The 26,130-nt window shown below is 38.2% G+C and overlaps 1 protein-coding gene across 4 annotated transcripts in view; it reads right to left on the bottom strand.

Moving 5' to 3' along the window:
* Nucleotides 1-1,293: 1,293 nt before the first annotated feature.
* Nucleotides 1,294-26,130, bottom strand: part of VPS36 (vacuolar protein sorting 36 homolog) — a 38,033-nt gene continuing 13,196 nt past the window's right edge. For 2 of the 4 annotated variants that reach the window (XM_034936760.3, XM_003807452.6), the window contains exons 4-14: nt 24,915-25,029; nt 23,424-23,513; nt 22,291-22,377; nt 15,329-15,361; nt 15,131-15,208; nt 14,071-14,205; nt 11,711-11,776; nt 6,135-6,199; nt 5,200-5,284; nt 4,165-4,241; nt 1,294-4,070 (exon numbers count right to left, since the gene is read on the bottom strand). In XM_034936760.3, the coding sequence (XP_034792651.1) occupies nt 3,977-4,070; nt 4,165-4,241; nt 5,200-5,284; nt 6,135-6,199; nt 11,711-11,776; nt 14,071-14,205; nt 15,131-15,208; nt 15,329-15,361; nt 22,291-22,377; nt 23,424-23,513; nt 24,915-25,029 (925 nt within the window). In that variant the 3' untranslated portion in view covers nt 1,294-3,976. The remainder of the gene's footprint in view (nt 4,071-4,164; nt 4,242-5,199; nt 5,285-6,134; nt 6,200-11,710; nt 11,777-14,070; nt 14,206-15,130; nt 15,209-15,328; nt 15,362-22,290; nt 22,378-23,423; nt 23,514-24,914; nt 25,030-26,130) is intronic. The other 2 variants (XM_034936761.3, XM_034936762.3) reach the window with 2 other exon arrangements.

Here is a 26,130-nt window from a genome sequence, read left to right as displayed (position 1 = left end):
AAGAGGGTAAAAGACAGAGTTGGTTTGCTAGGCAACTCGTGCATGACTCAGTACTATAATTCAAAAATCACTCAATTCAGTTAATACTTTACTAGGAATCTACCATGTAGTCACTGACCTAGGTCAGTGAGAATTCAAAAGAAATGTTACATGACAGTCTTTGAACTTAAACCCAGTTTCTCTATTTTCTTATGGTATCAAGACAACATTTAAGAGAACAAGACAAAATATAGTTAAGCATATGGAAAAGACAGTAACTCTTGTAGAGTTTAGAAATAATAGAGCTGTGTATTGGAAACATTTCTGATGCAGGCAGGATCGAGCAAAGTATAATTTAGATTGGTGGGGGTGGGCGTGGGAGAGGGGAGGTGAGTGGGAAGAAGTAAAGAAAGGTTTGGACAGACAAGGGAAATATCCAGGAGCAGGAAGGGGCACACCTCTGCTGTTCCCTTTTCCCAACACCTTCCACTTACTGACAATCTCTTGGTCTTTGTGAGCCTAGTTTACCAGGTTCTTCCTTTCCCTTCCAAAGCCCTCCACCAGGACTAAGGGCTCCTTTTTCTGTCTTCCCCAGCATGGTACATATGCCCCTTCCATGGCACTTACTTCATTCCATCTTCAGTGAAAGTTGCTTACATGTCTGTTTCCCCAACTAGGTTTCCCTTTTCTTAAGGACACAGCTGTATCTTATTCATCTTTGTATCCCCTCCCACTACCAGTGCCCAACAAAACTGCTCACACAAAATTGCTATGTGTTCAAAAAAATGTTTTTTTCATTGAATTGAATGGGAGCTAAAGTAGGATAAAGTGGAGCCAAATTATAAATAGGAATATAGGTAGGAGTTCATTCATTCAGTAAATATTTATTGAATGCTTATTGTGTCCAGGCCCTGTTCTCAGCTCTTGGAATACATCCATGAACAAACCAGATAAAAACTTCTGCCCTTGTGCAGCTTATACTCTAGATCGTAAGGGATGGGATTAGCAATAAATTTACATAAATTCAACCATACCTACTGGAAAAAGACACATGCATGGAAATTATTAATGCTATAAGAATCTCTTGATATGCAGTTTGTATTTTTGTACTTAATATAAGCATAATATATTCATACCTACATATCACTCCACAGGGATTTAAACTTTAAGACTACAAAGAGAAATTTATTGGTAATTTAGGAGATTTTCAAGGACCATTCTGAGCACGCTCAATTTTGTCCTTAGGCACGGTCTTTAAAACCTAACCACCTTACAAGTTGTGACTCCACTGTACCAAAATGAAGACTCTGAGACTTTTGGGCAAAAGAACCATTTTAAGTATTTGAGTATGAGAAAGATGACAGGATGAATCCACATTCTCTCAGATTAATCTGGTAACAAGGAACAAGAAAGAGTACATTCATCTGAATATACATGGTCAGGCAACAGTGGAATTCACATCAAGAATTTTTTAAAAAAAGAAACCAGTTCATGACATGTCCCATTCTTTTAAGACAACTAAAACAGTAAGAGCTCAATGTCATAAGTATTTATAAGCAACTCTTAATTATAAAATCCAAAGGAAAAATTCTTAACATAACTGGCTTTAGTATGATTAAAGGTTTCTCATTTGCATATATGTTTCAGAGTATTTAAAAAGAATGCCAAGAAAAATCATTTTTGAATTTTGCAATAATTTTACTCTATATACATTGATACCAATCATTTAACCCTGAAAACACAGTCTTCACTAACACAATGTAAAAAATTTTTTTGACAGTAAATGACCAGAAATATTGCATTACCATAAAGCTACAAAGAGGCTCATGCTCCTAAGAGCAAAGTTAGGAAAACAAAAAAATAATAATTATACCAGTGATAAGCACCAAGACAGAACTTTTTTGCACTTAGGGCCTGATTGGTTGTATTTAAACATAACTTCTACATTAGAGGGCCAAAATAACACCTTATAATAATGGCCTGAAAAAAAAAGATAAAAATACACAAATACATACAAAGGTCTCGAAACAGTGAAGAATGCCCACTTTAAAAATAAAATCAATCATACTCATTTTTAAATTAATGTGACATTTGCAAAATATATTTATATATCACTTTTCTTCCTTCTTAAGTTATTTTATACAATTCAGATTGCTCCATTTTTTTTTCATCAGTTGTCACACTAAAGTAAACAAATATGTTAAATTATGTAGGTTTGCAGTAATGAATCCAAACCATTAGCGCTAGATTGAGTAGCTCCAGCAATCTTCCTTGCAACTCACTCCAGCTGGTGAAACAGATTATTTATCTTTATAATTTTAAAAGCCTTAGCCAGGTGAGAGAGAGAGAGAGTGTGTGTGTGTGTGTACAAGTTTGCCAGAGCAGTGTGAGACAGTAAGTACCAACCAGAAAGAGGTGAGACATACAAACAAGCTTACACAATGGTCCAACTAACCCCTAAAAGACTTGGGCAGTCAGACACTGAGTTACCCTCAAAATAAACCTGAGGCTGAGCAATGGGGGAACCAGAGGATCTGTCACCACAGTGAAGAGTCAGTGACAGGTTTGGAAAACAAAAACTAAAGTGGGATGTCTCAGGCACAGCATTCCTGTGACACTGGAGGATACGAAGCAGCAATAGCCACTTTTCAGGCAGAGATAAGGGATTGGGATCCCCTGGGTCTGCAGCTGAGGGTCCCTGGCACTTCCCAGAGGGCACTGCAGCAGCCTCTGGCAGTGGCCCTCCACCTTACCCACTGACAATGTCTTAGGGGTCCCAGAGTGTGAACCTGGGCATCCCTCTTCCTGGTCCCAAGGGTGCTCCCAATACAATACTTTCCCTCCCGCAGGCTTAGCCAAAACCATCACCACCCTTTCACTTCCAACTCAGTTTCAGAAAGGGTGTCTCCTGTCCTGTGGGGTCCCTGAGTTTGAGATAATGCGAACATACTGGAGGCTGTAGCAATAACATGTGAAGTCAGGCAGTCACTTTAAAACCTAAGCAATCTACATGCAGTATTAGCCAGTTGTTGTTATCTCAGTAACATTTCTTACCGAAGTAGTTTTTCCACACAACTTATAACATAAAGGACAAAGAAAAAATATTGCTGGAATATGACAGACTTTTTAAAGTTCAGTGTTGAAACTCCTTATGGAAAAGAAAAGGAGACATTACTTTTCCACTTTCTATTTCCTGTCTGTGGCTTTGAGGTAAAAGAACACTGAGGTTCCTGTGAAGTTCCCTCTGCCATTCCACCAGCACAACAATCCCAGGGAATTCCTGAGCCGTCTACCTCCTAAATTTGTAATCATAACTCTGGGCATGTCTATACAGCTCTCTAGTTCAGTTTCAAAATCCACAGCATTTGGAAACAAAATGACACAGTTGCATTCTTTAAATGCCAGTCATGAAATCATCACTTAAAAAAACAAAGAGAAACTAGATAGAATATATATAAATATATGTGTCAAATAAAATTATTTCATTTTTAAAGGTATTTTATTTGGTATGTTGAAGACATGTCTATGACTGCTTCTAAAAGCCCTGGGGAGGAGCCTCATATAGCATGCTGCAGTATATTTTGTCCCAACATTGTCATGTGCAATCAGTGAATTTCAGTTACACCAAAATAATAATCTAACCTGTCTGAACATGCAACTTCTCTTTTTATTCTCTGCAAAACTAAATTCCCTTGTTTATAAAATGATTAGATTTGAGGATCAAGTTAAAATCCACTATATTCCAAGTTAAACTCTGAGGGTTCTGCACTATAGCATGATTTTAAATTCATATTGGCATTCACTTTTCTGAATTTTCCTATGCGTATACTAAATAAATTTCCTGGACCATATTTAGTGAGAAATTAAAAGAGATTTACATTGCACTGTGAAGTTCTAATAAATTCTCAATTGATCGGGGTTTATCTCTTAGCTCAATGTCATACAACCTCTACATGACGCAAGCATATGGACAAAAAGGATTTTAAATACAAAACCCTTAGCTCTGTGTCATAAATAAATTTGGGTAAAAACGCAGGCCTTCCACTGAGTCATCACGGCAAAGATGGCCCATCTTCTCTGCAAGCAGCAACCTAAAAAAAAAAAAACAAAAAAACCCCCACACAATTATCTGTCCATGCAGACACACAAACATACATTGTAATGAAAGGTAAGAACCTTACTTACCTTTCTTTGGCTAGGAGGACAGACATTCCCACAAGCTTAGCAAACTCTTCCGATGTTAGGGATCCCCTTTCTGAAACCTAATAGAAACACACAGCAGAAAAAAAATGTAATTAATTTAGAACACTAATTTAAACACACTCTGGGTTCTAATGGTAGGCAGAATGTATACCAGTATATGCAAGAAATAATTTACTGAATGTCCTATTAAAATCCAAAGAACATTCACACTATAACTAAATCTTAACTAATGCTTAATCCTACAAAAGTTGAAGTACCCAGAAGAGACATAGTAGAGGCTCAAATATCAAGATCAAGCTCTCTATATGTAACAGTCACTGTACTAAAGCCTAAAAAGAGCTATTTGATATTCTGAAAAGGAATATGTAACAAATTCTGAGTACATATTAACGCTCCAGCGAAGGGACTTTACATATGGGTTTAGTTTAAAATATGTGGTAGAAATATCTGTAGTCTTGGGGTTTTCATCTAGTTGAAAATGAGAAGGATAATAAATATAAGTTATTCAAATTATACAGGCTCACCATAGAAGCTATGAAGACAGTACTATTTCAAGCATCCTAATGAGTAATATTGGCAGTTTGGCCAGTAAAATCCATCTAAACTACAGTTGTTTTTTATATTTTTTGAAGCAATTATTTTCATAAAACTTGTGGCGTTTTATCAAGCTGCTTATGTAGGTGTTACTGGAAGAAAAAGTTTAATTGTGTTGTAACATCTGATAAAGTTAAAAACCTGTTCTCAATACTGAGCTTTAATAGAAAAGAAAGCACCTCACTAATTCTAATTCTCCTTACATGTAAGATGTTAAGAGTGTCAAGAAGTTTCAAAAAGCTCTTAATGTATGACTTTGGTTAATATTGATTCATTGTTAGTGATAAACCGTTTTTATTTGGGTGTGTGAATGTTACTTTTTCAGTAAAGTTAAATTCAAAAGGAAATCCTGTTTTTTGAGTTGCTAAGCCTTCAGGTCTTCATAGCAAGCTCTAAAGACTGGAGAAAATCGGCTTCACATACTGTCTCCAGGGCCGAGGCCACCATTTCCTCTTCCTTGTGAGACTGAAGCTCAATTACCATGACGCCACTGTCAAACACACGGAGCCTGAAAACCACAGGTGCGAGAACAAAGCCAGGAATTATCTAGGATATTCAACTGCTGAAAAGGAGGACATCTTTTATACCCTCTTTTATGCCCAGATATGAGGGCAATATTAAACAAAACAACATTTAAAACATATCAAACCCAAGCAACAATGGCATAAACAGCTCATGAATACACAGATAATAAAATTATGAACTAAAATCTACATGCTAAATAAAATTACTGGCTTTTTTTTTGGAAGGAATTTCGCTCTTGCTGCCCAGGGTGGAGTGCAAATGGCATGATCTTGGCTCACCGCAACCTCCGCCTCCTGGGTTCAAGCGATTCTCCTGCCTCAGCCTCCCCAGTAGCTGGGATTACAGGCATGTGCCACCACACCTGGCTAATTTTGTATTTTTAGGAGAGACGGGGTTTCTCCATGTTGGTCAGGTTGGTCTCGAACTCCCGACCTCAGGTGATCTGCCCGCCTCAGCCTCCCAAAGTGCTGGGATTACAGGGGTGAGCCACCACGCCCAGCCACCTGGCTACTTTTTTAAACCTAAGAATAAGGAAACTAATATTCACAGCTGAACATCTCCAGAGACTAACACAAAATGTCTAAGGGAAGAGGGGCTAGTTATTCTGATCTCATGGGAAGAACCCACATTCTTATCTCATTCCCCCAAATCCACAAGAGTCTGACTCCTAGCCCTGTTAGGACATGCCCAGCCCTGATAAACATGAAATAATATAATTTCAAGAGCAATAATCTGGCTTGACACTAGGGATGGCAAACTTGGCTGGGCTTTCCCATCTACCCCATGCAGAATCATGGTTGCAGGTGGCAAACTTCCTGCAGAGGTTCCTTTACCTGAGAGGTAATTTCAGTGCTTCCAGCATCTTGCACGCATTCACTAAATCTTCTGGTGAGAGCAACTAATAGGGAAAAAAAATCCAGTAATGCTATACAATGGTAATGATCACTAAAACAGAAGAGTATATTTTAAAATTACCATTTATCAATAATTTTAGGTGATTTAATCACTACAAAGCAAAAAAGATTGACAAAGGAACCAAAGACTTCTATTCCTTAAAGCAGTGGTACCCAATAAAATATGCATGCCACATTATGTCACTGCAAATTTTATAGTAGCCACATTAAAAAAATTTTAAAAAAGGCCATGCACAGTGGCTCACACCTGTAATCCTAGCACTTTGGGAGGCTGAGGCAGGTGAATTACAAGGTCAGTAATTCGAGACCGGCCTGGCCAACATGGTGAAACCCCGTCTCTATTAAAAATATAAAAATTAGCCGGGCGCAGTGGCGGGTGCCTGTAATCCCAGCTACTCGAGAGGCTAAGGCAGGTGAATTGCTTGAACCCAGGAGGTGGAGTTTGCAGTTAGCCGAGATCGCACCATGCATTCTAGCCTGGGCGATAGTGCGAGACTCCATCTCAAAAAAAAAAAAAAAAGTAAAAAGAAACATGAAATTAATTTTAATGCATATATTTTAAGATTGAACATAGAACCAATTCAACATATAATCAATACAAAAAATTATTAATGAGATATTTAACATTTCCTTATTTTGTACGAAGTCTTCTGAATCTGGTGCATTTTTATACTTGCAGCATATCTTGATTTGGATTAACTACATTTCAAGTCCCCAGTCAGCACATGATGTGGCTATCCTTGTGGACAGTGCAGCCTTAACAAATCAGCATAGTGTGGTGATGACAAGCACAGCTTTCAGTCCCACAGGATGGCTCCAGAGCCAGTCCAGCCCAGATCCAAATACCTGTCAAACCACTGTCTCTGGCTGTGGCCTTGCTCAAGTTATTTCATCTTTCTAAGTTTCAATTTCCTATTCTTCAAATTATCCCCTACAGTAAAAGTAGCCATGTCACTGAGTTATTGGGAGGATAAATGAGGTAACACGTGCAGAGTGTCCAGTGGATGGTAAGTACTGACTAATGGCAGCTATGATCAGCATTCAGATAAAAACACAGAGCAGGGGCTTAATTCATGGGACTGGGTGAGCCATTTGCATGGAGGTGACTGCTGGGGCACAAAGAATACCTAGACAGAACCTTGGAGGCCAAGGACATCTGGATGTGAAGGAGGAAGGACAGCTGAAGAATAGCCACTGCTGATACCCAGCCAAAGGGGCAGGGCAGCTTTCCCTCTGCATTATCTACAAGGCAACTTGTTCCAACCGAGTTGATTCAAAAGAGTTAACTATTGCAGAGGAAGGGCTTCCTGAACAACTTTATTTATCACAATACAAAGAGAAAATATTAGAGCTGAACAGTTTCATTCAGTCCAAGCCCTTATATTAAAGGTAAGAAAACTAGCTCCCTAAATGCTGGCAAGGATGTGGAGAAAGGGGAACTCTTACACATTGTTGGTGGGAAGGTAAATTAGTACAGCCACTATGAAAAACAGTATGGCGATTTCTCAAAAAACTGTAAATAGAACTATCACATGATCCAGCAATCCCACTGCTGGGTATATATCCAAAAGAAAGAAAAGGAGTGTATCAAAGAGAAATCTGCACTCCCATGGTTATCGCAGCACTATTCACAACAGTCAACATCATTTGCAACAACATGGATAGAACTGGAAGACATTGTTTAGTGAAGTAAGCTAGCACAGAAAGACAAATATCACATGTTCTCACTCATTATGTGGGAGTTAAAAAAATTGATTTCATGCAGATAGAGAGTAGAAAAATGGTCACTAGAGGGTGGGAAGAGTAGTGGGGAAGGAGGGATAAAGAGAGGTTGGTTTAATGGGTACAAAAACACAATTAGAAGGAATAAGAGGCCAGATGCAGTGGCCCATGCCTGTAATCCCAGCAGTTTGGGAGGCCAAGGGGGGTGGATCACCTGAATGCAGGAGTTCAAGACCAGCCTGGCCAACATGGAGAAACCCCGTCTCTACTAAAAATACAAAAATTAGCCAGGCGTGGTAGCCGTCGCCTGTAATTCCCAGTTACTTGGGAGGCTGAGGCAGGAGAATTGCTTGAACCAGGGAGGTGGAGGTTGCAGTGAGCCAAGGTTGTGCCACTGCACTCCAGCCTGGGTGACAAAAGTTAAGACTGTCTCAAAAAAAAAAGGGGGGGAATAAGATATAGCATTCAGTAGTACAATAGGGCAACCATAGTTAACAATAATTTATTGTATATTTCTTTTTTTTAAATTTATTTATTTTTTGAGACACAGTCTTGCTCTGTTGCCCAGGCTGGAGTGCAGTGGCATGATCTCGGCTCACTGCAATCTCCACCTCCCTACTTTAAGCGATTCTCCTGCCTCAGCCTCCCAAGTAGCTGGGATTACAGGTGCCTGCCACCACGCCCGGCTAATTGTTGTATTTTTAGTAGAGATGGGGTTTCGCCATGTTGGCCAGGGTGGTCTCGAACTTCTGACTTCAGGCGATCTGCCTGCCTCAGCCTCCCAAAGTGCTGGGATTACAGGCATGAGCCACCGCACCCGGCCCTATTGTATATTTCAAAGTAACTACAAAAGTGGAATTGGAATGTTCCTAACACAAAGGAATGATAAACACTGGAGGTGACAGACCCCCAATTTCCCTGATTTGGTCATTACACATTATATGCTTGTATCAAAATTTCACATGTACCCCATAAATACGTACAACTATTATGTATCCATAAAAAAGAAAAAATAAAAATTTGGGGGCCGGGCATGGCGGCTCATGCCTGTAATCCCAGCACTTTGTTTGGGAGGCCAAGGTGGGTAGATCACCTTAGGTCAGGAGTTCAAGACCAGTTTGGCCAACATGGGGAAACCCCGATTCTACTAAAAGTATGAAAATTCTCCTGGTGTGGTGGCACACAGCTGTAATCCCAGCTACTTGAGAAGCTGAAGCACAAGAATTGCTTGAACCCGGGAGGCAGAGGTTTCAGTGAGCCAAGGTTGTGCCACTGCACTCTACAGAGTGATACTCTGTCTCAAAAATACAAAACAAAACAAAAATTTTAAAGGTTAAAAAAAAAAGTGGTACATATATACAATGAAATACTATTCAGCACAAAACAGAATAAAATCCTTTCATTTGCAGCAACATGGATGAACCTGGAGGATATTATGTTAAGTGAAATAAGCCAGACATAGCAAGACAAACACCACTTGATCTCACTTACATGTAAAATCTTAAAAAAGTTGATCTCATAGAAGTAGAGAGTAGAAGAGTGGCTACCAGAGGCTGGGGAGGGTAGGTGGGAGGAGGGGATGGAGAGAGGTTCGTCAGCAGATACAAAGTTACAGTTAAGACAGGAAGCATGAGTTCTGCTGCTATATTACACAGGGTGACTAGATAATGGCAATGCAGTGTATTCTTTTTTTTTTTTTTTTCTGTTTCTGAGTAGGTTTTTTTTTTTTTTTTTTTTTGAGATGGAGTTTTGCTCTGTCGCCTAGGCTAGAGTGCAATGGCGCAATCTCGGCTCACTGCAACCTCCACCTTCCTGGTTTAAGCAATTCCCCTGCCTCAACCTCCTGAGTAGCTGGGATTACAGGCACACACCACCAAACCCAGATAATTTTTTTGTATTTTTAGTAGAGATAGGGTTTCACCATGTTGGCCAGACTGGTCTCGAACTCCTGACCTCAGGTATTCTGCCCGCCTCAGCCTCCCAAAGTGCTGGGATTACAGGTGTGAGCTACCGTGCCCAGCCCTGAGTACTTTTTATTGATACATAATATCTTACATATTTATGGGGTACAGGGGCTATTTTTATTAATACACATGCATAAAATGTGTAATGATCAAGTCAGGGTTATTTGGGGGTACCTATTACCTGATGTATTTATCATGTCTATGTTTTAGGAACATTTCAAGTCCTCCCTTCTAGCTACTTTGAAATATACAATACATTGTTGCCTCCCTACTCTGCTATTGAACATTCGAATTTATTCCATCTAACAGTATGTTTGTACCTATTAACCAACATTTCTTCTTCCCCGCTCCCACTTATACACCTTTCCCAGTCTCTGATATCTATCATCTATTCTCTACCTCCATGAGATTAGTTTTTTTAGCTCCCACATGAGTGAGAACATGCAATATTTGTCTTTCTGTGTCTGGCTTACTTCACTTAACATAAGGACTTCCAGTTTCTCCATGTTGCTGCAAATGATGTGATTTCATTTTTTTTATGACTGAATTGTATTCCATTTGTATGTATCTGACATTTTCTTTATCCGTTCATCACTGATGGACACTTAGGTTGATTCTATCTTTGTTTTTTTAAAAAATGTTTATTTTAGTTAGGGGGTATATGTGAAAGTTTGCTACACAGATAAACTCGTGTCACTAGGGTTTGCTGTACAGATTATTTCATTGCCTAGGTATCAATATTAAGCCTAGTACCCAATAGTTATCTGTTTTGCTCCTCTCCCTCCCCCTAGTCTCTACCCTTAAGTACATTCCAGTGTTTGTTGTTCCTTCTTTGTGTTCATAAGTTCTCATCATTTAGCTCCCACTTATCAGTGAGAATATGGGTATTTGGCTTTCTGTTGCTGCACTAGTTTGTTAAGGATAATAGCTTCCAGCTCCATCCATGTTCCCACAAAAGAATTATCTTGCTCTTTTTTATGGCTGCATATAACAGACAAGAGAGGATTTTTAATGTTATTACCAGAAAGAAATGATAAATGTTTAAAGTGATGAATATCTTAATTGCCCTGTGATATGGTTTGGCTCTGTGTCCCCACCCAAATCTCATCTTGTAGCTCCCATAGTTCCCACATATTTTCGAGGGACCTGGTGGGAGATGATTGAATTATGGGGGCGGGTCTTTCCTGTGCTGTTCTGGTGATAGCGAATGTTTCTGATGAGATCTGATGGTTTTAAAAATAGGAGTTGCCTGCCCAAGCTCTCTTTGACTGCCACCATCCATGTAAGATGTGACTTGCTCCTCCTTGCCTTCCGCCATGATTGTGAGACCTCCCCAGCCATGTGGAACTGTGAGTCCAATTAAATCTTTCTTTTGTAAATTGCCCAGTCTCAGGTATGTCTTTATCAGCAGCGTGAAAATGGACTAATACACCCTGATTTGATCATTATGCAGTGTTTACATGCACTGAAACACCATATAGTACCCCATGAATATGTACAATTATTGTGTCAATTATAAAGAAAAATAGAAAAAGTTTTGAATAGCAAAAAATAAAAATAAAGAAAAGAGGAAGAAGGAAAACTGAGTCTCAGAGATGCTAAGTAAGCTACTGAAGGTCACTAAGCAAATCACTATCAAAACCAGGAAAAGAATCTACCTCCTAGATCCCAGGACAGTATTCTTTCACTGTACCACAGTGCTTCTCAAAATAGCTTTGATATTCACAACCCTTCCTCAAATTGTATTCGGAATTTGTATTAAGAAAATCTACATTTGGTTAAAAGAGTATTTAAATTTTCTATCCTTACTTCCATTCCTCGAGCTCGGTTTACTAAGCAGTACACCTCCGTGAGTGACATTATTCCCCCTCGTTCCTGTTCAAATATGAAATTTTTAAAAAAAGTATTATGTTACAATTACACCAGTTAGCATTTCTTAACAGAAATCATAATCACAGTGAAATCAGAAATCAGAAAAATTTTTAAGAAGCTTATAAAAAACTTTATTTATACAAAGGAGAACCTATTCAGATACCACAAGGCAGTTTAGATTCAATACTTGCATTTTAATGTCATTACCACTTTATTTTTATTTTTATTTTTATTTTTTTGAGATGGAGTTTCCCTCTGTCACCCAGGCCAGAGTGCAGTGGTACAATCTCAGCTCACTGCAACCTCCACCTCCCGGGTTCAAGCAATTCTCCTGCCTCAGCCTCCTGAGTAGCTGGCACTACAGGCACGCACCACCACACCCAGCTAATTTTTTTTGTATTTTTAGTAGGGACAGGGTTTCACCATGTTGGTTGGGCTGGTCTCGAACTTCTGACCTCAAATGATCTGCTCACCTTAGTCTCCCAAAGTGCTGGGATTACAGGCGTGAGCCACTGTGCCCGGCCTCATTACCATTTTAACATTTACTTAAATGAAAAAAGGGGCTCTACACCATGTTTCAAAAAATACATTTAAATGTTTTAACTTATTATAGCTAATAAATGAAGAAAGTATAGAATTAAATAAGACTATTACCATTTTGCAACCTCCAGTGAAATAACAGATCTAGGTAATGACTGTCAATGGCTGTTAACATCACAAAAAATTTTTTAAAAATTAAAAAAAAGACAATCAGACATTATGTATCTCTTGATGGAAGTACACAACAGCCTCTATGAAATAGTCCTGCAATAATAATTTTTAAAAACCCTAACAAACCTTTATTATAAATACCAGTTTATAGGAAATACATAGGACCAGAAAAGCACACTCTATAGTCTAAACAACTAATTTCTTCAGGAAACACACTGTGGGGTGGGAGGTAAGAGGCAGGAGAAGAAAGAACCCATGAAATTAAAAACAAACAAACAAACAAACTTTTGAAACAAACCAACAAACTGCAATGAATCCTGATTGAAACAGAACAACTGTAAGAGAAAATGTGAATACTAGGCCGGCACGGTGGCTCACACCTGTAATCCCAGCACTTTGGGAGGCCGAGGCAGGGGGATCAACTGAGGTCAGGAGTTCGAGACTAGCCTGGCCAACATGGTGAAACTCTGTCTTTACTAAAAATACAAAACAATTAGCTGGGCGTGGTGGTGGGCGCCTGTAATCCCAGCTACTCAGGAGGCTGAGGCAGGAGAATCGCTTGAACCCGGGAGGTAGAGGTTGCAGTGAGCTGAGATTGCGCCACTGCACTCCAGACTGGGCGACAATAGTGAGACTCTGTTTCAAGAAAAAAAAAAAGAAAATGTAGCACTTTGGGAGGCCAAGGCAGGCGGATCACGAGGTCAGGAGATTGAGACTACGGTGAAACCCCATCTCTACTAAAAATACAAAAAATTAGCCGGGCGCAGTGGGGTGGCAGGCACCTGTAGTCCAAGCTACTCTGGAGGCTGAGGCAGGAGAATGGTGTGAACCTGGGAGGCGGAGCTTGCAGTGAGCTGAGATTGCACCACTGCACTCCAGCCTGGGTGACAGAGCGAGACTCCGCCTCAAAAAAAAAAAAAAAAAGAAAATGTGAACACTAGATAATTAGATAACATTAAGAAAGTATTTTAATTTTTTAGATTATGAAAGGGGATTATAGTTGTATTTAAAGGAGTATTTATCATTAGAGTTACATAATGAAATGTTTACAGATAAAGTGATGTGATGTCTGGGATTTGCTTTAAAATAATTTTGAGTGGAAGTTGGTTTACAGAAGAAGCTGGATGATGGCCACAGAGGATTCATTATACTATTCTATTTGGCATAGGTTTGAAATCTTTTTTAATACAAGTGCTTTAATAAACTCTTGACTGCCTGAATACTATCAGACTAGAAGATGAATCTGTATTATGGAATGATTAATAGTACTAAATAGTAAAGACTAGATGTATGGAAATATATCTATTCAGAGAAAGATCATATATTTCCTTTTTAAAAATAAGGAAAACTTCATATCAAATAGATTTAGAAAGTTATAGATGTCAAAAATGAAAATTAAAAACAACTTAGAAAATTACAAAGAATAATAAGCACAATGAACTTATTTAATATACCTGAAAGAAAAAAAAAACATGTCAGTTGACAATAACCATATCATGAAAATAGTTATGCTCTTGTTAACATTTCTGATGACACAGGGCTAATTTAACACAGTTTAAAAAAAAACACATAGGTTTAGTTTTTACCTCTAAAGGCACCTGCAATATTCCAGCCAGTTGTTTGGCCAGCTGCATGTGGTACTGTGTGCCTGAGCCGTAGGTTTCTCTGGTAACTGGGTTAGCTATTCCCATGCTCAGCAAGTAGGATTTAAACCTGATGGTCTATAATAAAAAAGGAGAAAATGCAGAATTAGTCTCTCCACCTCAATATTTGAAATTCTTCCATCACAAATTCAATTCCACTCAATTATGTCTACATATCCCCATTCCTTCTACTGTGTTTCTATGCTGTGAACTATAAGGGAGCAGATTTCCAGGAGTTCCCTGCATACATCTAATTATTCTCCTTCCTACTTCTCTCCTGGTCTCTCATATTCTGTTTACTTCATAAGTTTGATGTGAAAGGAGATTCAGAAAATGCCTCTGCTATATTTAATGCCAACCAAATAGTACAACTGAAAAGAAAATGGCTGTGATTAGACTGTAGACAAACTGAATGAAACAAACATCAAACTTAGGGATATGTATAAAACAGCCACTCCTTGTACATTTCAGTATTTCTGTTTTCTACACTCCAAAAAAGGCATTGAAATAGCCTTTAATCCTAATAGAACTAATATAATTTTTACGGTTGACTTTTCTTTGGCACTTTCACATATCCTCAAGTCCTAAAAGAAATAAAACAGGCTGGGTGTGGTGGTTCATGCCTGTAATCCGAGGCAGGCGGATCACGAGGTCAGGAGATCGAGACCATCCTGACTAACACGGTGAAACCCGATCTCTACTAAAAATACAAAAAATTAGCCGGGCGTGGTGGCACGTGCCTGTAGTCCCAGCTACTCGGGACGCTGAGGCAGGAGAATCGCTTGAACCCGGGAGGCGGATGTTGCAGTGAGCCGAGATCGCGCCACTGCACTCCAGCCTGGGCGACGGAGCGACACTCCGTCTCATAAATAAATAAACAATAAATAAAACATAAATAATAAATAAAACAGTACATTCAGAAAGCCAATGTAAACCACAAAAACCTTACTGCATTATTTGTGTTATCTAGTTTCAAATGCCTTAAAAAAAGCAACTTATTTACCTCATCTTCTGTGATGTCACCTTGTTTGTCTTTAATTTTATTAGCAATTGATTTTGATAATTCCACCATTTCCTTAGCCTGTCAAATAAAAAGTAAAGACTGAAAAGCACTATTGTCCCCAAAATGTCTGCTAACAAAATATATTTCAAAAACTGTATCATAATTGGTATGAATTTAATAGGCATAAATGACATATACCTTGATCATTAGTTTGCTGAGGTCTTCAAAGGCCTGAAATGAGAAATGAATTTTGGTTGAAACCCATCTAAAGAATTAAAATGACTTAAAAAAATGAAGCACCCTCTATTTTTTCCCCATAAAAATTTGAAATTTTCAGCTGGGCGCAGTGGCTCACGCCTATAATCCCAGCACTCTGGGAGGCCGAGGCAGGCAGATCACGAGGTCAGGAGATCGAGACCATCCTGGCTAACACGGTGAAACCCCGTCTCTACTAAAAATACAAAAAAAATTAGCCGGGCGTGGTGGCGGGCGCCTATAGTCCCAGCTACTCAGGAGGCTGAGGCAGGAGAATGGCGTTAACCCAGGAGGCGGAGCTTGCGGTGAGCCGAGATCGCGCCACTGCGCTCCAGCCTGGGCGACAAAGCAAGATTCTGTCTCAAAAAAAAAAAAAAAAAAAAAAAGAAATTTAAATTTTCTTGCAAATATCAATTTGTTAATAACTATTTATATAAATAATAAATCTACCTTATTCTAAAATTTCATTTTAGCTAAAAAACCATACATTTTCCAAACAAACTGCAAAAGAACTTCACATTTTCAAAGAAAATAATTATTATTGATTAAATAAGCAAAAGGTGATATAAACAGTAGTTCAGAAAATATTATTTACTGTTATTTGAGAAAAGTAAGAAATTCTGTCACTGTCACTGGTTTTTTCTAAAATCATTTTCTAATAGGAAGTCTCTAAGAATCAAAAGCACTACAAAGCTTTCCTGGTTGAAAATGGCAATACACAGCTGCAGGAATAGTTCTCTGGGCACAATAATTTTGGCTTTAAACAGGTATTACTTAACTGAAACAGTAAGTTTAGCAAGTAAGATAATCAGTTTAAGTAAGATAATCAGCCTCTGATTATCATACTCATTATGCTTGTAGATATGGTGGCTATCACAAAAGAAAAACATTCAAATACCATCTAAATGTATCTACATAGAATCAACTGTTTAATTTGCTACAGCAAAAAACTATTTCAAAGGCCTCTTTGAATTTAAATATATTTATAATAAATTATTTCAAGTTACTGAAAATATACTCCCAGTGCAGAATATCTTATCTAATTGATGCATACAGATGTTATTTTTTAAAACCAGTTAAGCAGCTTGTCATTAACTGAAATATCAGTCCATATGGTGGTCTGAAACATATAATAGTGGCTCTGATCAGCTTATGCCCATCTGCAGGAAAGCATCCCCCATCTGCAAAAGGATTTTGCTAAAAGAATAGTGTGTTGCGTATTCTTATGGCCAACTCACTAAGGTTAATAACTGAAAACAAAGGGGAATGTGCACACACCTAACAGGAATTTCCTTAGATAAACAAAAGGCTTAAACACTGGATTCTTATCAGCTAGAGCCAGCAGATGCAGGAAACCCTTTGTGAGGAACTCTGGGCGCCAGCTCTGAAACTAAGTCAATTCTAACATTTAAATAGAGGGCAAATCACACACCAACCTAGTTTTCAAAAATAAAACACACATTTTGCACACTTAGGTTTTTACTTTTAATATATAAGATATTAATAGATTTTTTTATCTGTGTAAAGAAAACTGGTAAAGATAACACTTTTAAATTGTATATGGTAAATCACTGTATTTATTATATTATGTTGCTGTAGAAGAAATAAGTTGAGAGTCCACAAAGAATACGTAAATAAGTCCTGTAAACTTATACATAGGCAATAAAAAAAGTAAACATTTTTGTGCCTTAGAAGAAATGTCTATAAATATTTTAAGTGATTATAAAACACAGAGAAAAGCTTCCTCACTTTTATTTTTATAATTATTATAAAATTTGGAATTAGTCAACTATCAAAAAATGAGTAAAGAAACTACCTACAATAAAAATTAAAGCAAAAGAGATGCACATATCCATTCTATAATTGCATCTGCCAGTTTATGGAACCTTGTATCCCTCTACCACACCTATAGTCAAATTTCCACTCCAATTTTGAGAAAAACAGCACCTGTTTTAAAACCAGGAGTACCCCCTTAAGCTGACTTACAGCATGATTTCTTACTTACTTTTAGTTATCACTTTGGCTATTAGCGTCAGTAACTCAGTATATTCTTGATTTTCCACTTCAGTACTCTTGAATGTGCCTTGCATATTCCATTCCCTTTTCCTGGGTTCTTCTTATCCATGCTGGTCATCTGCTAGAGCCTATTCATCTTTCAGCCTTTGACTTCCATATTCCTGCTGCTAGCAAGCCCTCCGTGACCTCAACAGAAGTTAGGGATCATGTTATACACCCCTGCTGCAGCCTATATCTTCTCCTTGCAAGGTGTTTCTCCCACCGTGGATAATGCCTCTTTGCCTGCCTGTGTCTGTGCATCACCACAGTATCCACAGCCTCTGATACAAGGCCTGGCACAAAGTAGGGAGGAATATCTGCTGAATAAATTAATGATCTGCATGGTTAATGACCTGCTGAATAAATTAATGGTCCGTATGGTGAGCACAATGCTTATGTAGAATCCTTTGAACTATGTGACTCCAAAAAAATTAGACTGAAATAAAATAACTTACTTTATAAATTAAGAAAAACATTATTTTCAACATAACATTGAGTTAGTATGGCAGTATCAGAAAGAAAAATACAAGTAATGCAAAATCAGCCCACTGCTCCATGCTATCTCTAAAAGCGTCGACACAAAGAGGATGACAAGACACTGCTGAAAGAAGATGGTGACAGCACGTTCTAGGTGGCGAAGAGAGTGGTGATGTGGTGCACTGTCACCACCAGCAAACTGCCTGCAAATCAGGAGACTTGGGTTCTCATCTGCCTCGTTCCAAATCTAGTCACTTACTCTTGAGACAATTTCTTCTCTGAATAATAAGAACCCTTCTAATGCTAAAATGTTGAAATTTTATTAATCTTCTCAGAATAGATGATTCTGAAAAGATGGTGGCTTTGGCAGCACAGTTTTTGAATCTCTCCAAATCACAACATGAAAACAGGGCAACTAGATCTCAAAACCAAACATATACTACAATACTAAGTGTAAGGATACTAGCAAAAACCCCTCAAGATACAAGCGGGTAGGGCAAACCACTAAGAGCCACAAGACCTGCAGAATGCCAGGATCTAGGCAGGAGAAAGAAAAGAAAAGCAACAATGTAACCACAGACCTGAGAATGCAAGAGCCCCAAGAGAGCCAATAGGGATTCACCAGAAAGGAAGGCAGGCCAATTAGAGGACAGTGCCTAAAATGGGGAGGATGGTGCCTTCTTCAATTACAGGAGGGTCCACTATTAACCTTTTATTTCAAAATAATATCTAACATCTAAAAGATGTTAAGAAGATGATACAAGCTATAAAGGATCAATATAAATCAGAAATAGGTGACAGGACTCAGGAAAGAATTAAAAATAAAAGGAAAAAAATCATTTCAGAAATAAAGTCTACACTAGACAGACATTAGTGAATAAACACAACAGATGAAACCTTCAAAGAGGTGAAAAAGAGGAAAACTTTCTAAATAAAAAAGAAATGAGGAAAGAAATGAAAAGCATTAGAGTCACAAATTGTGAAGAAAGGCAGTGAAACTGCAACATACAGCTAATAGGAGTCCCAAAAGAAAAAAAATCAAAGCAATTATTGAAAATGACAGGCTGGGCACAGTGACTCACGTCTGTAATCCCAGCACTTTGGGAGGCCGAGGCAACTGGATCACGAGGTCAGGAGTTCGAGACCAGCCTTGCCAATATGGTGAAACCCCATCTCTACTAAAAATACAAAAAATTAGCTGGGTGTGGTGGCACGCACCTGTAGTCCCAGCTACTTGGGAGGCTGAGGCAGGAGAATTGCTTGAACCCGGGAGGCAGAGGTTGCAGTGAGCCAAGACTGCGCCACTGCACTCCAGCGTGGGCAACAGAGCAAGACTCCATCTCAAAAAAAAAAAAAAGAAAGTTATAATGCAGAAAAATTTCCCTGAAATTAAAAAATTCCTGAAACTATATACTGAAAAAGCACAGCACGCACCTAAGAATAACAACTCAGAATGACTAATACACAGACACATTCTAGTAAAATTACTGGGCTTTAAAGTAAAATTTAAAAATCCTTTGCCCATCTAGGAAAAACAGCAAGTGTCTTTTAAGGGGAAAAAATAAAATTATCATCACTCTTTGATAGCAACACTTCATGCCAGACCAAAAAAAAAAAGAAAGAAAGTAATATAATGAAGGCACTCAAAGAAAGAAAATGTGAGCTGAGGATTTTAAATCCAAGAAAACTGACCTTCATGTATAAGGAAGACAAACATGGCAGATACAGGGAATATTGTTCCTATGATCATTTCCTTAAAAATCTACTACAGAATGAGGCTTCAGACAACCAAAGCGACCACAGAGAGCTCAGCATAAGGACTGGTGGTACTAAACATGGAGGTACTTATAAAACTAAGAGTCAATGAGAGCTGGAGCTGAGGCAGAGAGTGTATGCAGTGGCTGTATGCTCAGACAGTGTAAACACAGTGCACCTATTTTTCAAATGCACAAAGAATGCGGAAAACACATAAAATTTTTTTTCAACTGCTTTAGTAATTATCTGGTAGTGTCATCTTAAATTTGAATAGAAAAGATAAGTACGCTCTTGTTAGGCACTTTATATTAACAACAACAAAATTCTAGCTCTGTCCATTGAAAAAGCCTAGAAACAAAGATCAACCCAATACTGATGAATATTACTAGCAGGCAGATTGTGGTTCTGAAATATCATTTCCCACTAAAAGAAACCAGAGCGGTCTGGGCGCGGTGGCTCATGCCTGTAATCCTAGCACTTTGGGAGGCCGAGGCAGGCGGTTCACGAGGTCAGGAGTTCGAGAGCAGCCTGACCAACATGGTGAAACCCCGTCTCTACTAAAAATACAAAAATTAGCTGGGCACAGTGGTGCGCGCCTGTAATCCCAGCTACTCGGGAGGCTAAGGCAGGAGAATCGCTTGAATCCGGGAAGCAGAGGTTGCAGTGAGCCAAGATAGCGGCACTGCACTCCAGCCTAAGCGACAGAGTAAGACTCTGTCTCAAAAAAAAAAAAAAAAAGAAAAGAAAGAAACCAGAGTTTCTCAGATAAATGGTTGATTCCGGATCTGAGGCAGGAAATGTACAAGATGGTCCTGGAGCTTTTGCAACACCAGATAGTGAAGAAGCTAGCAAAGTTCACCTAGTCACAACAAAAGCACTCAGAGGGCCAACTTGAAGCAGCTCCCACTGGCCAAAGATGGGACAATTTGAGCTTCAAATAGGATAATAATTATAACTGATTGAAATCCATGAAATATGCTAAACTCCATGAATTCATAATGACATGTTAAAAAAAACCTAATTAGTTGGCTGGGCGCGGTGGCACATGCCTGTAATCCCATCACTTTGAGAGGCCGCGGCGGCGGATCACGAGGTCAGGAGATTAAGACCATCCTGTCTAACATGGTGAAACCCCGTCTCTACTAAAAATACAAAAAATTAGCCAGGTTTGGTGGCGGGTGCCTATAGGCCCAGCTACTCGGGAGGCTGAGGCAGGAGAATGGCGTGAACCTGGGAGGCAGAGCTTGCAGTGAGCCAAGATCGAGCCACTGCACTCCAGCCTGGGTGACAGAGCAAGGCTCCGTCTCAAAAAACAAAACAAAACAAAACAAAAAAACAAAAAAACCTAATTAGTCATCGTCAAAAGATAATAAGGAAACAATTTATTACCCTGATGATAAAGGAAAATGCAATTATCCTGCCTTTCCTATATGAACTGGACAACCAAATAGTAGATAAGGAAAACATTTCTTTAAAAAGTATTCCAACTAATAAATGAAAAATAAACACAGAATTATCACTATTTACCACCACCAACGAACTAATAGATCTAGGCACTGAATATTAACAGCTGCTAACATGACAGAGATAAGATGTGCCTCTGACGAAAGAACACAGCATCACCTCTAGTTTTGCCAAACGGACAGAACATGAGTGTGACAGAGATTCTGGATCCAGCTGCCAATTTGGGGAAAATACAGGGTTGAGGAAAATATACAACTTCACCACAGATACACATCCAGAAAAACCTACTATGGGCACTTAATAGGTCAAATGCCCTTGGTTCCCCAACAGTAATCTATATTTTCAATTAGTGAGCCCAAAATAAGTATTTAAATAACTATTTGTAGTTTTAGACTTTACTTGATTGACATAAATCTTTGAAATTCTCTGAAAAGCAACCATCAACGGAATTTTACTTATGAATTACTATAAAAACCAAAGATTTACTTTAAAGCATCATTTCATAAAAAACCAAGACCATTTTTATATAAACATGGAAAAACCAGTGATATGTTTAGCTGTATTAACTAATTACAGAATCTAATGCATAACTGGTCTTTTTAGCTAGAGTTCTTTCCCCTTCTCTTGAATTTCCTCATATATCATGAAGCCTCAGAAACACTGGAATGTACATGCTCAGGGTTGTCCCCCAGTAGAAGTGATGGGCTGCTTTGAGCCGTTCTTACTGATGTCTGGTCTGATCCCTGGGTGGTCATCAACATAAAATGGTGTGGTATCTGGCCACAGACAGTGGCCACAGAATAGCATTTTTCTCTCAACGAAGTTACTTCAACTTCCAAAATAATTATACAGAGAACCCTGAACTCATTAGGAGTATCCTCCAATCAATTTCATCTAGACTGTAAAATCTACACACAACATTTTATGATGTTTTCTAACAGCAAACAAATTTGCATTTCTTTTTTATTCCTTTTAGAAAAAGGTTTTGGTTAGATTTTGCCAGCCCGAGGTAGACCTGTTAAAGAGAATAGGAGACTATGTAGTTTCAGGCAAATGAAATATATTCTAAATTACAGAAGGGAATTAGTCACAGCTGTATCTAAAAGAATAGATACAAATGGCTGGAATAGATGGAGAGCCAGAATTTAAGTTACCTCAGAAATGTTTTTGTCAGTTTCTTTTCTTTTTTCTTCCAGTTTCCTTTCAATACCTACAATTCCTACAGCCCTTATTCTTCCTGGCTGAAAAAAAAAAAGAAGTAGAAAATAAAACATACAAAATAGGAAGGAAACAAAATCTTTTGTAACCAACCACATTGTGTTTTCAATGGCGGGAAAGGACCTACAAAGAACCAAAGAAAAACAGCATACACGGACATTTAGCTTCCCTTCAAAACATGTGTTTGTTTCTTGCTGTACATAATGATCTTAAAATCATTCAAGAAAAACCAAATATACAATAAATGGCATATTTTATTCTGCATTTTAGATATAAGTTAAATTTCCTATCATTTTCCTTCTTTGGCAAGCTATTACGTATCAGATACTTAATAGGGTCTCAAATGTACAAAAAAAATCACAGTTTAAATTTTGGTTCTTAATTAAGTTATTATTCAAGCTACTTTCATACATTTGAGTACCTGTCTAGTGTTGGTGATTAATTTAGACAGGCCTGGAAAACATTACCCAGCTGTACTGTCTATTCTCTCAAATGCCACACTGATTATGAAGAACAGAATGCAGTGAGTGAACCCTACCTTCTATCACCCTAAGAATTACGCTGGTAAGCAGTCATTTATGTTTACTAAGCGTCTGCTGTATAGACAGCACTAAATTAGGTGCTGTGAAAATAATTTTTTTTTTCTTTTTTTGAGACGGAGTCTTGCTCTGTCGCCCAGGCTGGAGTGCAATGGTGCAATCTTGGCTCACAGCAACCTCCGCCTCCTGGGTTCAGGTGACTCTCCTGCCTCAGCCTTCTGAGCAGCTGGGATTACAGGCGTGCACCATCCTGCCTGGCTAATTTTTGTATTTTCAGTAGAGACGGGGTTTCACAATGTTGGCCAGGCTGGTCTCGAACTCCTGACCTCATGATCCACCCCCGCCTTGGCCTCCCAAAGTGGTGGGATTACAGGCGTGAGCCACCGCGCCACACCGAAAATAAATTATTTATAAGAATACCATTGCAGTATTTTGTTTTGGGCAAGTTCTACAATCACAGAGTCTTTTTCTTAATGAAGATGTAAGTACAGAGTTGAAAATACTGGATTAGCAAATAGTTTAAAAAATACCTGGGGTCCTCTATTTGTTTGTAATGACTGGGAAACTGGCATATTCTCCCATCTTCTTTGTGTCATTTCCTCTGATAAACGCCTGTAAAACTGATACGCAAATAAATACACTTTAAATGACTCAGTCAGATTGTAACATCCTTGTATAAATCATTACTTAACGTTTCTTTCTTTTTTTCTTTTTTTTTTTTTTTTTTTGAGGTGGAGTTTTGTTCTTGTTGCCCAGGCTGGAGTGCAATGGCGTGATCTAGGCTCACCACAACTTCCGCCTCCCCGATTCAAGTGATTCTCCTGCCTCAGCCTCCCAAGTAGCTGGGATTACAGGCATGTGCCACCACACCCAGCTAATTTTGTATTTTTAGTAGAGATGGGGTTTCTCCATATTGGTCAGGCTGGTCTTGAACTCTCGACCTCAAGTGATCTGCCCGCCTCAGCCTCCCAAAGTGCTGGGATTATAGGTGTGAGCCACCACGCCCAGCCACTTAACATTTCTTCAGTATAAAAGTCTGTTCAGTCATTTGCAGCAAGCCCAGAATTCTCAGAGACATCAAAGAAAATCAAAGGAAGTTCTTTTCTTGGATCAGCTTCAGAAAGCACAAAGGAAAAAAAAAAAGAGAAGGAACTGACCTTCTATAGAAAGTGGGCTATTCTCAACAAAGAGATGAGTGACAATGAAATCAATAGACTTACTTTAAACAATCCTGTGTATGTGGATTGTTTTCAATCTATAATGAAACAAACACAGTGCCAGGAAAAATATACAACCATTCTCCATGAAGGAAGCAGAGAATCATTTGTCTAGTTAAAATATAAAACCAAAAAGTAGGACCAAAACATACCTATGCTCACAAATAATCAAATATATTTTTCAACTTCAATGAGAAAAACTTTAGTCAATCACTTATATCTGCTTAGTGATCACTTGTCAGGAGCACTGGGTGAGGTGATATAGAAAAAAATTAATAATAATTTATGATATTGATGGGGAGAATAAATACGCACTTCTAATTATCTTAAGAATTCTTGTACAGCAACTTATTCAGAACATACAAACTATTATACTGCAGAATAAGTACTTAAGTGATTAAGATTAACTGGAGTTAATCAAGACAGACAGCCTGATTTAAAGCTGGGGAACCTTCAGATACTGAGATAGTTCAACATACCACTGCATTTACACTCTGTTCCTTTAACTAAACTATACCACTGAAAACTCTGCTAGCAGGCGAATGGCATGACTTAGTGTATTTCCCAGCCTCTGTTCCTTCCTTGGGACCACAACCTCTGCTTCCCATTCCCACTGAAACCTAAACTTCATATTCTCCACTCACTGTTAAGGCTTAAGATATAATAAAAATTTTATTGTAAAAATATGGTGAAATCTGGTATGTTGTATAATACTACCTTCCATCATATTAACAAGCCACAACACACACACACACACACACACACACACCTTTCTAGTACGATTTTATTCATGTGGAAACTTACCTCAATCTGGCCATGTTCTTTGAAGGAGAGTTTGATGTAGGAGTTCTTACTACTCTGGAATGGGCCAGGTTCTTTGTTAGGAGGAGCTGGGTGAAGATGAACCACTATTTTGGCACTGAAGAAAGAACAAATGTAATATATTGAATTGCCTTTCAAAAAAATATAACTAATTCTACTTTTATAACTTTTTATGTATTTCAAATCACTTTTAAAATTCATGTAGAAACAAACATCCCAAAAAGCATCCTTTTAAAGTGTGTATTAATTCAATATTAATGAAGCTTTCAAAAATCTCTCTACTTAAAACTTGAACCAAAGCTATGAACCAAAAAGCTTCAAGTTACTAGCTCTGTAGATTAAATTAGAGTGTGACTTTAGAAAATAAGGTCAAAATAAATTTGCAAAATTTTGAGTTTATGATTATGGTTTTCCAACTACAAACATCCCCAGAGGTTATAAGGGGGCCTATAATTTCTGCCAAAGCATACACCCTTATTCATTTGAAAACAAAATGTGAAAACTTATCTGTAAAAATGGCCAGCTGATATTTTATTAAAATTCCATCCAAAACTAACATTCTACAGTATCATTTGTTGGAAAATGCCACTCAATCAACAGCATGATCTAGAAAGATATCCAATAACAAAAACAATTCCCAAAATGCTGTGGCTCTAAGAACACAAACTACCATTATCTTTATGACTATCATAATCTTCTATGCTATTAAAAATACCACTATATTTGGTCAGCTTAATAAGTCTGTTTTCCTCCTTTTTTTTTTTTTTCCACCTAGTCAATAAGCAATCTTCTATAAAGATTTGGGAAACTAAAAAACTCAAAGTATCCCGGGTACCTAGTTTAGTGCTTTTTCTTTATTGATCATGCTATAGATACACACCTACCACTCAATTTTACTTTTCTTTTTTTGGAACCATATGGTTACCTAAAGATCACTGTAAAATTGAAACACCAGGCATTGGGCCTCCTCAATGTGAATGGGTGGGGCCAGCCTTGTAAGGACTCCTCCTATTCCCTTGTGGTAAACTTCTTTAAGTGAAGTGAGAAAATAAACTATGTGAGCAGAATCATAGAAATGTCTGAAACAAATCATCAAGTAGAGCAACAAAACTATGACAATTAAGATAACTAAGCAAAAGCATTTCACAGTCTCTGAAACTAAAAAAAAAACGCTCAGCCCTACTATCAGATTGTGTGA

Source organism: Pan paniscus, chromosome 14 (assembly GCF_029289425.2).
Source record: "Pan paniscus chromosome 14, NHGRI_mPanPan1-v2.0_pri, whole genome shotgun sequence".
Taxonomy (NCBI): domain Eukaryota; kingdom Metazoa; phylum Chordata; class Mammalia; order Primates; family Hominidae; genus Pan; species Pan paniscus.
The sequence above is the reverse complement of the archived record's forward strand: the minus strand, read 5'-3'. Positions and strand labels throughout refer to the sequence as shown.